The sequence below is a fragment of the Phoxinus phoxinus genome (genome assembly GCF_949152265.1).
Source record: "Phoxinus phoxinus genome assembly, chromosome: 7".
Lineage (NCBI taxonomy): Eukaryota > Metazoa > Chordata > Actinopteri > Cypriniformes > Leuciscidae > Phoxinus > Phoxinus phoxinus.
In genome coordinates, this window is record NC_136882.1 from 36,897,330 (window position 1) to 36,914,390 (window position 17,061).

The window sequence follows — 17,061 nt, forward strand, 5'->3', positions numbered from 1 at the left end:
CATGAAATGCCCTCATAAACCATGTTTAAGTTTTAATACCAGTGTAATATGCATGTCATTATACAAATTTATAAACAATCACACACAGAGAGAGAGAGAGAGAGAGAGAGAGAGAGAGAGAGACACTATCTGTCTATCTATCGATCTATCACTTGTTTGTATTTAAATATAGTTTACATACTGATTACACACACACACACACACACACACAGGGGATTATACTGTATACTTCATGATTATACTGTATACTTCATCAGTTTAATCTGATAAAAGTGATAATTGATGTATTTGAACAGCATAAACCTCATATGCAACGTTGCTGTCTCTAGGTTACCACATTATCTTATATAAGGCGGCATATTTCTGAAAACGGTCATGTTTAATGTTTAACTTCATGTCTGCAAACTTGTACACGCTTGTGCAACGTTGACTTTACCATGCAGCCACGGGTACTGAATGAGTGCAGCACTCATAAAGCGTAAACTATCGGACACCTGTGTTACTGTAGGTGCCGCACTACTTCCATGGTGTCATTTGCATATTCTATATACCGTGTAAAGTGATGTCAGTGCACCTTTCACATTAGCACAAAACCAGCATGAAGAGGGTCACGTGACCTTTGCACAATAACCACAATTGACAGAAAAAACATGTGCGCGGTGACATCCATCCATTTACACCGGACTCACGTTAAGATTTTACACTAAACGCATTCTGTCACTCTGTAAAATGGAAGTTAAAAAAAAGCAGCAGACAAAAGGTGTGTGGGGGGTGAGGATTGTTCCGCTGTATTTAACATTCACACACAATGCTGCGGGAAAGTGACAATTGCTTATCTCCATGGCGATCAATAATGGCTACGGGTTTAGTTCGCCGAGCGCGTGTCTCTAATGCGGAGAGGATGTCATTATTATTTTCTGTCTCCTAATGATGGTCATTATGCATAGCCACTGATTGAATTCCATTTGTTACCTGCGTTTGAGTCTGAGTAGAATAATTACCATTTAAGTGTCTCCATTAAAATTCATACACGAAGGCCTCCTGTTAAAAATAACTAAAGTATTCTTTGAATGTGAAATGAATTGCATTTCAGCCCAGCCCTGATTTAAATACTTGATTAAAGAATAGGGCTGTCGGCACAGATTGTGATTTCTTAGAAGATGCTCGATGATCAGCTGAAAAACAACTTGTAGCTCTTGTGTCCTGCATTCGTATTTAATATTTAATTAAAATGGATCTGCTGCTGGTAAAACACAATCAATATCCGGCTCTCTGTCGAAATTACATTTTCAACCTCCCGCGCCTCATTCAAAACAAACATTGTTTTTCATTACGTCGAACATCGTCCTCAAACCCTGTTTGTTTGTGGTCAATTCTTGGTGCTGTTTCGGTTCAATATATGCACGAGTTGATTTTTAGTCATGTATATATCGGATTTGAATGAATGCTCGATAAATGACGACAACGTACAGCCTTGAGACCATTATTGTACAGTATAAATAGACAGATTCATTTCAAACTTGTGCATGTTGGTCTTATTGCTGCTTTCATTAAACTGTAGCGGACAATTTACAACTAAAGGATTGTTTCTACTTCTAAATAATATCACAAATACTTATAAATACTAAACTAAATTCTGCCTCATTCAAAGCCGCTGAAACACACGTGACATATTTTATATTAATGTGATATTAGTGCGATTATAAGATGGCCTAAAGTTTTGCTAACAAACTATATTACATGCTGTTGTTTATTCTGATTAACAAATATAACTATTGATTTAAATATTGTGTAAATATTGTGACTATTATGCTAAAGATTATGAACAATGAACATGGTAAAATCATGGTAAAGATGCATTGTGTTCAACTTCTTATATAACAGTTCTGACTCTAAATTTGGATTGGAAAACATAAATGAAATGATGGGCGATAATATAGTTTTTTATAATATAATATAGATTTTTATTGTGAAGCGAAAGTGGATTCAAGTGGATACACCCTACGCGACTATACAGTATGTACAGTAATGCAGATAAAGTTATATATCCAACTTTACATAATGAGCTGAGTGATAATAAAGTTATATTTTGTGACAAAACAATCAAGCAGTTGAGATTTGCTATGTAGGCCTATCGCTTTACGTGAGTGTACTGAGAATAAGCTGGATATAGAGCTACTAAACACATATATGTGAGATGCATTTTATATTATGTGCCGGGTATCTATGTTGCATGTCAACCTATTGTTTGGCGGATTATTATTTTTTACAATATATAATTCTAATGAATTAATTTAGTGATTTATTGAACAATGGTGTCTTTTATGCTTTGTTCATGCCTGGCCCTCACCCGTGGCTATTGCTTTAATAGACTTCAGAAACTTCATTGGATTCGCAGTAAACTGTGGCCATTCTGTCTCTTTAACGGCTGCCAGCTACACAGCTCTATGAATACATGGTTGTTTTCCTCTTCACTAGATATCTCGAGCACCAACGAAAACATGTCACTTCTCGTTTGTTGTTTTCCTGGAGTCCACCCCTCTGTCCGTCCACCCAAGTGGAATTAACTGTGTTTGTGTTGCAGGTAAATAAGGCGTGTAGGACCCTAATACAGCCATCGCTCGGCAAGAGCCCAGCTGCGGCCGGGCGTCTATTCCACGGCGAGGAGGGGGGCGGTGGGAGCCGTACTGAGACCTAATCAATCAATGCCAGATTACGGCTAAAGCCACTTCCATACCCATTAAAGGAGGACAAATGCAGAATTGCAACTGAACAACTTCTAGTTTTAAGCCAACAGTGGGACTTCCTGGTTATTTATCAAAGTCATTGCTGGTGAGCCAGCATGCCTGGCCGCGCAATTGTACTTCTCAGCGAGAGAAGGAGCTCTGCTGAAAGGAGCGTGTTTATGCCCTCAGCTGTGGCGCTGTCAGCCTGCTGGAATTTACTGTAAATCACATTGCTTTTATTGCGAGATTTAGTATCTTATCCTCTGTGGGCTTCATCCACTGCGAGCTTGTCCCCATTAGGACGTTAGCCCGAGACCATAAAGGGACTTGGCTACACATCATCATATAATGTGAAACCAAACCTTTCATTTCTCTCCCTTTCGTTCACCCGCTCTCACTCTCGTCTTTGTCGCCTGCCCGTTATTCCCTCTTTAAGCCCATTCGCCGACAATCGCGACCTCAGACTGGCTGGATTCTCACTGTCATGTCTATTAATGGAATAGTGCTTTCAAAAATAAAATTCATGATGCCATTATTTACTCACCTTAATTTTGTTCCTCTGAATTTTTTTTTAAGAAACATCATGCAGGTTTTTAACATATATTCATACATAGGCCATAGCAGAACCATGCTAACACTTTGCAATAAGGTCCAACTAGTTTACGTTAGTTGATGCATGAACTAATATTAATGAGCAACACATTTATTCATTATTTATTAACTTTTGATTCTAATAATGTATTACTAAATGTTAAAATTAACATTAACTATGATTAATAAATGCTTATACATATTTTTCATTGCTAGTTCATGTTAACTACTGCAGTTAACAAATGGAACCTTATTATAAAGAGTTATATATATAAATTTGTGGTTCCCCAAAGAACGTTTTAGTGAACAGTTCTTAAAATATATATTTTTTTTCTTAGTGTGAAGAACATACCTTAAAACCTTTTGTGCACTAGAAAGGTATGTATGTTAAAGGTTCTTTATGTATAAAAAATATTTAAAAAACATAATTTTTTAGGAATGTACATTGTTTGTGTTGATCACAACTGCAAGCTCCTAAAAGGACAAAAAAGCACCAGAAAAACACCATGTAGTGCACCATGACTCACAACACTGAAAATGTATTACAGTCATGCAATAACATTGTGTGTGTGAAACACACTGAAATTTAAGTCTATATTTGTTAAAGTTTCAAAAGAGCTGGGGAAGGAGATTTGAAATAATTGAAGGGGAAGGCGTCTTGAATTTGAATCTGTTCCTCACGCAAAGTTATCGAAAATAGCAATCGGGATCGGAACGACACTAGGGTGAGAAAATAATGACAACATTTTCAATTTTGTGTGAATATTCCTTGATCCTGGCTATTTGGTAATGCACAAAACATATGGTTCATCTGAGTGCAAGCAGAGCCAGACTTGTTACTCGGTTCAAGCTGAAAGTCGTAATACCAAAAGGAAGATATTTTTAATGATGCTGCCATGATTTAAAGCATTACAGACCACGTTAACAAGTATTAAACACATCACTTCATGAGCTGTGCTTTCAGAGCTGGCATTGTTTGGCTTTTTCTCCAAAGGATTTGTCTCCATCGAGAAAGAAAGAACGAAAGAAAAAAAATCTCATGAAATCTCTGCCAAGCTCAGTTGAAATGATGGAAGCTGACAGCAAAGTCTGCAGGCAGAAGGTTAAAAAACAGCACATCACGTGACTGGACAAACCCCTAACCCCAGTCCTGAGGAACCAGACAATTTCACTGTGTGCGCGCGTGTGTGTGTGTGTGTGTGTGCATGTGTGTGTCTGTCTAAGTAAACAACCTTAGAAACACATTCCTATCAAATTAGCAACTAATGCAGAGTCTACACTGCCCCGATCATTATTACTTAAATGGTTAATCAGTTGAAATCCATTTAGATAAATGGCTGTTGTTAACCACAGCAGGGATGAGCGGCTGAAGTGAGGAAAACACATTTAAGGTGTAATGTCATGCATTTAAGGACTATTTCATCACCCTCTTTAATGAGTACTTATATAGCTCACATTGGTGCTAAACTTCACCGGGTGAGGTATTAACCACTACAGAGATGGTTTACGTATATGATAATAGAGCATAATCATTTTTCATGGACAATTAGAATGGGAACGACAGATTTAGATAGATAGATAGATAGATAGATAGATAGATAGATAGATAGATAGATAGATAGATAGATAGATAGATAGATAGATAGATGGATGGATGGATGGATGGATGGATGGATGGATGGATGGATGGATGGATGGATGGATGGATGGATGGATGGATGGATGGATGGATATAGATAGATAGATAGATAGATGGATGGATGGATGGATGGATGGATGGATGGATGGATGGATGGATGGATGGATGGATGGATGGATGGATATAGATAGATAGATGATAGATAGATAGATGGATGGATGGATGGATGGATGGATGGATATATAGATAGATAGATAGATACAGTGCTATGCATAAGTTTAGACACCCATGCTAAAGTTGACTAAAAAGAGGAATAAAAAATCATCTTTTGGAAATTGAACTTAATGCCTTAATTTAAAAAAATAGGAAAAATCCAACCTTTAAGGACACCAATTTTCTTTGTGAATGAGTAATGTATCGTAAATAAATAAATGTTCTTCCTTAAAATACAGGGTGCATAAGTTTGGACAACCCTATGTTAAATTCCCATAGAGGCAGGCAGATTTTTATTTTTAAAGGCCAGTTACTATATGGATCCAGGATACTCTGCATCCTGATAAAGTTCCCTTGGCTTTTGGAATTAAAATATCCCCACATCATCACACACCCTTCACCATACCTAGAGATTGGCATGGAGTACTTTCCATAAGATCATCTCTCAATGCAAATCAAACCAGGTGTTAGGCTAACTGAAATAAAACCATGCCAATCTCCAGGTATGGTGAATGGTATGTGATGATGTGGGGCTATTTTAATTCCAAAAGCCAAGGGAACTTTATCAGGATGCAGAGTATCCTGGATCCATATAGTAACTGGCCTTTAAAAATAAAAATCTGCCTGCCTCTATGGGAATTTAACATAGGGGTGTCCAAACTTATGCACCCTGTATTTTAAGGAAGAACATTTATTTATTTACGATACATTATTCATTCACAAAGAAAATTGGTGTCCTTAAAGGTTGGATTTTTCCTATTTTTTTTAAATTAAGGCATTAAGTTCAATTTCCAAAAGATGATTTTTTATTCCTCTTTTTAGTCAACTTTAGCATGGGTGTCTAAACTTATGCATAGCACTGTAGATAGATAGATAGATAGATAGATAGATAGATAGATAGATAGATAGATAGATAGATCTGTTTGAAAACAATATTTTTTGCAATTCCATTAGGTGGCGCAGTGCTAGGCTCAGAAATGACACATTGAAACTTTATGAATAATAATAATAATAATTTGTTACATTTATATAGTGCTTTTCTGGGTACTCTATGGAATAAATTAAATTATAGGATAAATTAAGAAACACATACTTTTATGTATTTATTTTTGCTTAGAATAGAGATCATGTTACTCTTGACTATTCTGAAGTAAAATGTTTATTTTTAGGGATTTACCAAACCTGAATATATGAAATATGAATGTAAAGTTTACACACAATTTGTATTGTTCATCATTTTAATAGACATGGCTGAATCGTTATTTAGTAATAAGAAATGGGTCTGGCCCTGATGTGGGTCTTTGATTCGAGAACGCAATCTTTTAACAAATAAATTGTGCCGCTATACTCTTGGTGTTTTTTTTTTTTTTTTATCGTATTGCTGTTGCCACTATTTTGTAAAAGAAGCAATACAGCAATTGATTACCACAGTTAAGTGTTGTTCACGATGATGCGCAATTTGCAGAAACATACCAGATGTCATTCATTTTCAATTTTTGAAGTTGGAAACTTCAACTATTTTCAAATCAGCAATGATGCGATGTGACAGCTACCAATGAGAGCGCAGAGAGGGATCCACCGCGGGATAAAACTGGATACTGCATTCGAGTAGGAACGCCTACGAGCAACCAGAGACTCGCCAACCTGCGGGTATTTAAACGCTGTCAGTATAAACAGGCCTTTATGGGGGTTTGATAAACATCCCATTGTAAAATCACTGTAAGTGGCTTATTGGTTTAACAATGTACAGCCAATTATGTCAATATGCATTGTTGTATCTCATCAGAATATTTTGATTCAACAAGCTCAAATGACTAAATATGTTATCAAAATTTCCTCACAACAAGGGAACGGTGTGCACTTGAACAGTAATTACCAATTAAACGACTAATCAATACACTAACAAGAAACCGGAGCCGTGCTCCATCCGTAGCTAATGTTATGCTAGTGTGTTATGTGTGTGTATTAGTGTTTTTGAGGATTTGTGGTGGATGTTAGGGCAGTGCAGGCACACACTCACGTCTCCGATGTGCGTATGTGTGTGTGTGTCTGGATGATGTGTGTGTTGACGTGCCGTAGCAAGAGTTCAGGGAGGCAGCTGAGCAAAATAATTTAGAATGTCCTGCCTGCTGACACAAGGACAAAAGGCGCAGAGAGAACTTTCTCATATGCGGCTGGGAGACAATGGCGGCCGCTCTGGCTGGAGTCTACGCAGCGGTTGTTTTCTCTCTGACCTCTCGTCCTTAGAGTGATGGTCGAAGGCAGCAGACAGCAAGGCTCTCCTGCATTACTCCTGCATCGTGCCCGTGCAGCGCGCAGGTAGAGAAACACCAATACTAATGGACAGCTTTTCTTCAGCTGTTTCTTACACTGACAACCTGGAGATTAATAACCGTCCTGATTGCATCTACAGTACTGATAGAGCTTACTGTCTCTCTCTCTCTCTCTCTCTCTCTCTCTCTCTCTCTCTCTCTCTCTCTCTCTCTCTCTCTCGAACGCTCTGTTCCAATAGCCTACCTAGTGAGCTGCCTAGATAGTAGGCAGCATTATAGTAAATAAAGATGCCAAATTTTAAGGCAGGCAGCATTGCATGTAGTCTTATTCAGCAAATAATTTTCGGGTTTGAATAAAATATATATATATATTATAAAATTTAGTCCACAACTTAGATATATTTAGTGCATGTAGTCTTTTTCAGCAAATGCAATGCATGCACCAAATTTATCTAAGTTGTGGACTAAATTTTATTATATTCATATTTTATTCAACACCGAAAATTATTGATAAAAAAGAAGATCATCTAATTAAATATGTACCCAATATTTGTGTGTGATTTAAAGCTGGCATGAAACGGAAATTGTGATCATATTTTTTCTTCCCTATTGTGACGTATATTTGAGTGAATTTAAAAAATATATATACGTATAGGACGGGACTTGATTTTGCTATGTGATACAACTTAGCATCCTTTTCGTGCTCGTACTGTCCCAAAGTGAGCGCATAATGGGCCTCATCAGTCACACACCAGAGGAAGACACAAAAAAACAGCATTATCGTAATCGATGGTCAACCAACATTATAAATATGAGTTTACATGCTTGCAAATCAGTGACTTATGAGGTTCTAACTTAGTTAGAAAGCAGAGCTATATGTTGGCAATAGGCAGCTTTGTTTCAGTTTTGAAACGGAGACATTTTATCTATCTCGCTTTCTTTGTTCTTTCTTGTCTGGTCCAGTTTACCATTTGTGTCTGCAGCATTTAATCGGATGCTCTTTCCCCCCCCCTCCTAAACTGCACGCTTCCTCTACCCTCATCACATACATATTGTTCAGACATAATGAGGGCTGCAAGGTGTGCTGGGACTCAATCAAATCAAAATTTTAGATGCAACAATAGAAAGAGGGACTCAATCGGTATCCACCGATCAGAGTCTGGAGTAGTACAGTAATAATTACCTTGGATTGCGGCAAGCGGTCGTTTGTTAGGAAAGGCTGAATGGAGTGGTGTTGACTGCCGACGGGCAGAAATTCTCCAAAGGCTTTGGGGCTGTACTGGAAATGGCCTGCAAGCTCATCGGGGAACGCTCAGGGCCAGATCGATGCATCAACCCAAGGCCCCAGCGCACGAATGCGAGAGGCCATGCTGGGACTGTGGGTTCCACAGTACACATCATGTGTCTAAACTCCAGGTCCTCAGCCAGGTCCCTCTGGGTTGTCAAAAGAGCACTGGGAGACGACAGAGAAGAGGTGTGGAGTGGTTTTGTCATGGTGTGATATACGACAGGATGTCAAACTCAGAAACAAGAAGACACATCAAGATTTGCCCTTCACCCCCCCCCCCCCCCCCCCCCAAAAAAAACTGATAGATATACACCATAAAGGTATGATATCTACAGGTTTGTCGAAAAGTAAATGGTTTGTTTATAATTAAATCCAACAATAAATAATAGCATTCAAGCATTAAAACATACAGAATTGCTTTTACTATGTGGAAAATTCATATTGCATTTTACTTTTTTGTTTTAAAGAAAATGTGACTGGTGCTTGCTCGTGTAAAATGCTAGGTTGTTGTGGGTGTAGTTGAAATATTGAAATATTAAAAAATGTATAGCCTTTAAGGATGAGGAATAGTAAAACGTAAAACGCCTAGCCTCCTACACACACACACACACACACACACACACACACACATAGCCTACAGAATATATATATATATATATATATATATATATATATATATATATATATATATATAACGTTATATATATGTATATATATTCTGTAGGCTATGTGTGTGTGTGTGTGTGTAGGAGGCTATATACATAAATACATTTTACATAGATGTGATAAATCGATTTGATAGCACTAATATTTAGACATTGAGGTAACGTTACAAGAGGCTGTGTTATCCATTTACAATATGACACACTTTTTAAAAACTTGACATAATAGAAATATCAATGGCTACATGCAAATCTTTACATTTATTTCTATAATTATCAGCTTACCACCTGGCTGTGTGTTTTTATATTAATGTAGTTCTGAATGTTATTTGACTTTGTTCTGTCTGTTCATTGAAAATATATCAAAATAACGGTCGCCACAAAGTGTTTTAGTGAACGTTTTTCGCTCTTACGACGTGTATTTTACAATATATCAATAATATTAAATATTATACTCACTTATTTTACTTCTTGTGTTATATATACATCGTGTATAGAGGCAAAAAGTCCATATACAGCCCATTGATGAATAATTCCTGTCAGTGGACTGTGACAGGACAGCGAGCGCTACTCCACTCAGAGTGTTTAGGCAAATCTGACCGTTGCTTTGAATTTGGCTCTCGCGCAGCGCGCATGCGCAATCTGCGGCACGCTGTGCTTCTCTAGAGCAGCTGTTTGGGGTTTGAAATTCCAACATGGCAGAGGCAGTGGTCAGTCTTCCCCACACTAACTTGGAATGGTTTCAAGTCGCTTAACCCGCAGAAGCATTCATCAGCGTGCCCGTCGGATCGATGCCGCTCTAACCCGAGAGGTTATCCTGTCATACTAACAGGTAAGAGTTAACCCGGCTATTTCCACCGAAATTAGGAATTAAACTGGACTAGAGGAGAGGAGCGCGAGCGCCTGCCTTTATCGCAACGCATGTCCAGTCCATGCATCACCGGGCTGAAATGAAGCGCTCGCGCTGTCCTTGTCTAAATACACGGATTGTGTTTTGATACGAGATGTGATCGCGCGTGCGACGGACGGGATGTTAACGCGCAGGCGGATGAAGTTGATCAGTGATAGTTGAATATGATTAATTACATTTTGCATTGGAAAGTGAGAGTGGGTGGGGTTGAAATTCGTAAAAGTAACTTTCTGGTGCACTAGAGCCGCATTATAGCGTACACAATAATAATCCGAAAAAGTTTGTGCACCCTTCCTTTTTTGCGTATCATAGAAAATGTGCATTTTTTAATTCTCGACTTTTTTGGGGACCTCAAATGTGTTTTTAAAGTAAAAATACATACAATGCGCGTTTCCATTAAGAGAATATCGTTTCTTTAAACCTGGGGAGGAAAACTGACATGAGCTCGCTGTCGTGGTCATGTGTTTTTCTCCCTTCCCTCTCTCTCTCCTCCTCTCTCTCCTCCTCTCACATGTTGTCCAAGAGCTTTTGTTGGTTTTGCCTTCTTAATTATATGCATGTAGGTTAAATGAATACCTGACGAAAAGGCCCCTGGTTTTCACAGTGTAATTCGATAGCTGAGAGGAAAAAGTGGCAGTAAGCAACCTTTGGAATTCACATTTTCCTTTCTCCTGTTTGCGCCTTTGAGAAGATGATCACTAGCTCCAGTGTACATGGTACGTTGATTTATTGTTTATATTTTGGCATACACTATTATATTTGTGCTTGTACTTGCATGGTGTGGTTTGTTTTAGTCATGAAATGCGTGCTAGACTATAAACAGCAGCTATATTCACGTAACCTGTTAGATTGTATGTTAATAATGCATGCATGATTCTATAATTGCACACGTATAAAGCATTCCTAATGTATACATCTTAATCTAACTTAAGCGTGTTTGTATAAAAGTTGTGTAAATTTGCATATATTGCATATATAATTATAAGAGTCGCGTGCGATGTGTTTACCTCAGTCTGTCAGAACTAAGTTGACACAATGTCAACTTACTGTCAAAATGATAACTAGCGACTTGTTTTTGAATTAAACACGAGGTGTTTATCTTTAAAGAAGACATGTAACATTAATCTTTATTATAAGCTTTGAAAATATATACTCGAGTCTAATGTCGTAACCGAGCCCCCTTTTTTTACAAGCTAAATTACTATTTGTTTTACATTTGCCGATTATTTTGTTTTATCTAGGCTTGAATTTGTTCTAAACCCAACTATATTTAGATTAAAATAAGTTAGGCATTTTAATTTTGAGTTAATTAGATGTTTATGAAGTTGTAGTTGGTATTTGCTTAATTGTAAATTTGCATAAAACTTCAGTCTGGAGTGATATGCATTCACGTTATTCATTATCTCTTTTTGCAGTCTTTTTTCAAAACAGCTAAAAAATGTACTATATATACACAAAGTCTTGGTTTATTCAAGCCAATTATATTATTTGATATACTAAATCAACATCAAAACACAATGTTTAGTGATTTAGGTAGAAATTTCTCCCTGTAAATATTCACTTTTTTAGTATCAAGCACTAAGCGGGCATAGAGAAGTTACCAGAAGGAATTACTGTATGTGGCCGCATACATTTTTCAGCCTTAATATGGGACTTCATCCATCAGTGAGGTTGTATATTACTACATTTTATGTAGTTGTTGAACACATATTTGCATGAATTTTTGATGTGCACCCTGCATAATGCACCTTTAGCTATTTTTCTACGCATGTCCTTTCTTCTTTGTACTTGTGGATATTTCTTTCCCAATTCTTTCGCTCGGACTCTTAGTTCTGTGGATGTTGTCAGATTAGAAACTTGAGGTCAGAAATTGATTTGTTGAAGGTTATGCCACTGTCATTGCAAACTTGTAGTGTTTTTTTTTTTTTTTAAGGCAATTGAATGTCGATTTGCTTTAGCTACATTTTCACATTCAAACCTTTGGTTTTTTACTCTCAACAAACTAACTAACCAACAAAAACAACAACTCTCCATTTTACATTTATAATGTTAGTTATTTTCTGAATACCTCTTGCATTTGCATTTTGTTATTTAAAAACACAATCAAAATCGCCCGACTAAGACTGAAGTGTGTTTTCCAAGCCTCTTCAGCTCTATCAATAGAAAAATGCACTACATGATGAGTGATTTCATTACTGTAGAGTGTTTTTTGTGATGTGTTTTAATCAAAGTGGACATTGAGCATGTGTTTTTTTTCTTTCCTGTAGGGAGGTCTAATAAGCCATTAGATGTGTAATGCACTACAGTTAGCAGAGGTGTATTAACACAACAGGCATCAGTGACCTAATTTAGCTTTGCAGATGTGAGTTTGAGGTGTAAATGTTATTAATAAGTATACTTTAAGCTTTTAATATGATACTATTTTGACAAAGTGATGTGCTAGGTTGGAGCTTGGAGTGATTCCTTGTGGGCGCAGCGAGCGGCTGACGTGTGAAAGCGCTGTTATCGTTAACTGGGTCCCGGTTTAACCCCGGGCTGGGCTTTATGAGCATGTTAAACGACACGACAGCTTCACACACTCCTGATTGCGCGGCACGTCAGTTTGCGTGAGCCTGTGTGTGTGTGTGTGCGTGTGAGTCCGCAGGGTTGACATGAAACCTCATGTTGAGTTTTGTGGTGTGCGTGATGACAGATGCTGACCCCTCCCCTTTTCAGCACCCTCTTTGCTTGATGTATCTGGTGTTGACATTCTAGCACAGGGCTACAGGCAGCTCGCTATACACAGACCTATAGAAGACGTTCAGCCCGCGCGGATGATGCGGCAATTAGCAGATGCGTGCAAACAATTAGATTGACACTTGCGTTTGGGCAATATTTTGACAAGTTTCAAACATATAGTGATGGTGTTGGCTGCATTCTTATGACGTCTGAATGCACTGTCATTTGTATTTAGCTGCCTGCATCATGCAGTTAATTGTCTTTAACACATTATTTTTGTTAAATTCTTGCACAAATCTGTTACAGGGTCAGGCAGTTTAAACATATTTAGAGCTAGACTGCTTTTCTATGATAAAAATGAAGTATGTGCAGTTTCAACAGTTGCATGCAGTGAAAATAATCTAAAAGCATGTTGAATGGTTTTGTCCACAGTTATTTTGCATGCATTTTTAAATCTTTTTTTTTTTCAACATGTAACCTAGTGACTGTAAATGTTCATTAGTTTTTATTCTAATGACGTTTAAATATGAACTGACATCTGTATTTAGCTGCCTGTATCATGCAGTTAATTGGCTCAAACACATTATTTTTGGAAATGTATTTCACAAGTCTGTTACATGCCGTATAAACATTTAGAAATCGACAGCTTTTATATTTGACAAATTTGTATATTGTGCAGTTTCCCAATTATTTTACATGGATTTTTTTAATAATCTCATTATTTGTGAGTTTTTCTACTAGTGAAAGCATACATTTTGCAGCACTGCATTTAAAAATGAATACATAAAGGCCTATATAAATGTGTTTATAGCATATATTAATTCACATTCATCAAACTTGCATTCATTTGAAACAAGTTTTTTGTTGACTTGCTTGTTGGTCTGATGTATTAATATTGGCAACAGTGAGGCAAGCTGCATTGTTCATCAAGCAAACGATTGAATTCTCACATAATCAGTCATATCTGGTGTGAATATAATATTTTTCAATATGCAGATTTCAATTTCCGTCTGTTCTGGGGGTTTACAAACCGCTCTTTTACATATTCATAGTGGCCATTAACGTTTGGAGGGTTTGTGTGAAATGCACTGTAGTTTTTAAATAGACTATCATCACACTGTAAAAATGTTTAGACAAAAAACCTAGAACATTTAATATGGATTTATTCGGGTCAATTACCTTGAATTATTGAATGAGTCTAAATCAAGCTCAACTTGGTTACACTTAAAAAAACAGCATATGAGTAAGTTGCATGTATTGTTATTTTTTTTACAGTGTATGACAGAGTCGTTCTATTGATCTGTGTTTGGCATGTAGAGCTTTTTGAAGCAAATGCATCAGGCCGGGATTGTGAGCTGTTACTCATCAATGTGGGTTATGTAGTTTTGTGGGGGGGTTTTGTACTTTTTTTACAGTAGATTGCAGCCTTATTACGGTAATTGTTTAGCTCACCACAGAATGTTTATATAAGGATCCTAGGAATATCAGAAGATGAATAGTACAAGAAATATATATTTTTTGAATCTGTAGGTGAATTTTTAGCAAGTCAGTTACAGGTTAGTGGTGGGCGAATGGCCAAAAGCGTATATCATGGTACGAGTATTTGAAATCCCAGTAAGTGTATATATCACAATATAGTTATTTTTGCGAAATGAAATGAAATTTTTACAAATGAAACTTTTTATTTGGAAGTTTTTGGACGTCAACTAAGAAATAAATAGATCTGGCATTAGTTAAGTAAAGACTAATTGATTCTAATTGGACGAGCCACATTCAAATCTGTTCTAATATACACAAACCTGTTTTTCAATGGTGCATGTTGAGCATTTTTTTCGCATTGCAATGTTTCTTCATGTAAATAACGTACAATGGTCCATGTGTGTGCCACAGTACAGCAAGCGTCATGCTGTAGGTATACCCAGCGTTGGCAGAAGACGGTGCCGTTGGTGCGTTAGACGTGTAAGTGGCCCGGGCCTCCTGGGATTGTTTGTATAAATGAGAATGACAGGTTTTATCTCAATCTAATGGTGACAATTAAAGGGAACCTTCAGACTAACTCGGCTCGCTGGCGGATGAGCACCTTGGGGGATCTCGGGGGCCGTTTCAAATTGATGAAACACTCATCCGTACAGACGGATACATTTGTCAGTCTGTGTAACAAATCTTATTCGGTACCCCCTGTCTCCGTTTCAGACAAAAGCCCGGCTCAAATGAAATCAGTAGCGGCTTGTCATCTTTAAGCAAATATGTTAAGCGTAGTCTCGCGCGCTTTTCATCCGAACCGCCGAGGAAGAACCCCAAGGGAGACGGACGCGTGCAAACGCAACAAATTTCATTTCCACGCAGGGATCTCTCTCTCTCTCTCTCTCTCTCTCTCTCTCTCTCTCTCTCTCTCTCTCTCTCTCTCTCTATCTCTCTATCTCTCTCTCTCTCTCTCTCTCTCTCTCTCTATCTCTCTATCTCTCTATCTCTCTATCTCTCTCTCTCTCTCTCTCTATCTCTCTCTCTCTATCTCTCTATCTCTCTATCTCTCTATCTCTCTCTATCTCTCTATCTCTCTCTCTCTCTCTCTCTCTCTCTCTCTCTCTCTCTCTCGTGGCAGCTGGCTGTGTTATCTTCGTATGATTCGGTGTGCGCTGACAATTCTTTCACTGATCTAAGTTAGAGTGCATTTGGAAGTGGTTGCAGCTGTCTGTTGCTATACTGAGAGATGTGTTTGCTCTACTGCAAAGATGAAGGACCATGAATCCTTGACATCCCCCTCCCGCTCCTCTCCACCAGCTCATTTAGACACTTTCTGTCTGTCGGCCTCTCTCTACCTCCCTTTCTGTGACTGACAGCATACGGGGTTGTGTGTTTTTTTAAATGCACATATGTCTGTTATCCGTGCTGTAGGCCTGATTTGCTTTCTCGGCTCTGAAATCGTCCTCTAGAGTCGTGGAAGAAGAAAGTATTTGCGCTCTAGGCTGTCGTCTCTTCCTTCCATGTATCTTAAACGCATTACATTTTCCTTTTTGTTTTGCGTAAGTCAATGTTACTGGAATTTCATTATTAAGCGGTTGTTGTACTCGTAATGATGGTATCGACCGTGGCGTTATAGGACGCTCTCTAATGTGCACGGTGGCGTGAAGCAAAAATTTTCCGGGCGTTCTGCTCCAGTAAATGTTCCTGCCATTGAGATATTGGACAAAAAGGCTGTCTCATGATGTAAAAGATGTAGCGGTTCATCGTAAACCTGAATAGAGGTGAAGTGCCCTCATCTCTCACCAGTTTATCGGCCTCTCCATGGGGCGAATCAACAAATGAGGACTTAAACGCGCCACACGTATTGATTCGCAGAATACTTGATTTGATTCATTTGGCTCGCTGTGGGTTATTTTTAGTCGATAATCGTGTGCAAGAAAAGACACTGAAAGGTGTTTGTCTCGGTGTCTTTTCTCTTTCGTTAGGGTCACGCTAGCTGGCTCCATGTAGATGTGGTGTTTTTAACATTTGTCAGGACGGTTTGATCTGTAGTTAGCCGGCGATGTGATCTGATCAGAGGAGCGTAACCGTGATTGACAGTCAGCGGTGAGGACGCCACTGGACTCCCGTTCATTATGATACCTCACACACACACACACACACACGCGCACGGCAGGAGAATAACAGTCAAAACAAAGCAAAATCATGTTCTGTTGACAGTTGGCTCAGTTTGAAAAGCTTTAACTCGTTGAGGATGGCATAAAAAAACATCATAGAAGAACATCGTTGCTTTTGTTTATCGCAGCATTTGGTTTTGGGGGAGAAATGCATGACTGTATGATGAGTGATTTCTCTGTTAGTATAGTTCAGGTTAGGCTGTTATAAAGCTAAACATGTCTGAAAATATTTTATTTCCCTTTTTGATGTTTATGTATTTGCTCTCAAATTGCTTATAAGTGTGATATTTATTTATTTATTTTATTTTTTAACTTTAATTTCAGCTAGTCATTGTAGTCATATTCAAAATGTTTAATGTCAGAAGTTAAAACCTGTAAAGATTAGTTAATAGCCTATAAG

At 37.9% G+C, this 17,061-nt stretch overlaps 2 protein-coding genes across 3 annotated transcripts in view; one reads left to right on the forward strand and one right to left on the reverse strand.

Annotated features, from left to right (window-relative positions):
* The window catches only part of LOC307001235 (uncharacterized protein), a gene marked incomplete at its 5' end in the record, with an annotated part of 72,876 nt that extends 63,940 nt beyond the window's left edge, over window positions 1–8,936 (reverse strand). The window contains 2 exons of the mRNA XM_079617458.1: window positions 8,626–8,739; window positions 8,837–8,936. Coding sequence (XP_079473584.1) covers window positions 8,626–8,739; window positions 8,837–8,936 — 214 coding nt within the window. The remainder of the gene's footprint in view (window positions 1–8,625; window positions 8,740–8,836) is intronic.
* Window positions 8,937–9,857: 921 nt separating this feature from the next.
* Window positions 9,858–17,061, forward strand: part of fign (fidgetin) — a 57,537-nt gene continuing 50,333 nt past the window's right edge. Inside the window, exons 1-2 of one of the 2 annotated variants that reach the window (XM_079618167.1) lie at window positions 9,858–10,224; window positions 10,907–11,018. In XM_079618167.1, the coding sequence (XP_079474293.1) occupies window positions 10,994–11,018 (25 nt within the window). In that variant the 5' untranslated portion in view covers window positions 9,858–10,224; window positions 10,907–10,993. The remainder of the gene's footprint in view (window positions 10,225–10,906; window positions 11,019–17,061) is intronic. The other variant, XM_079618168.1, reaches the window with a different exon arrangement.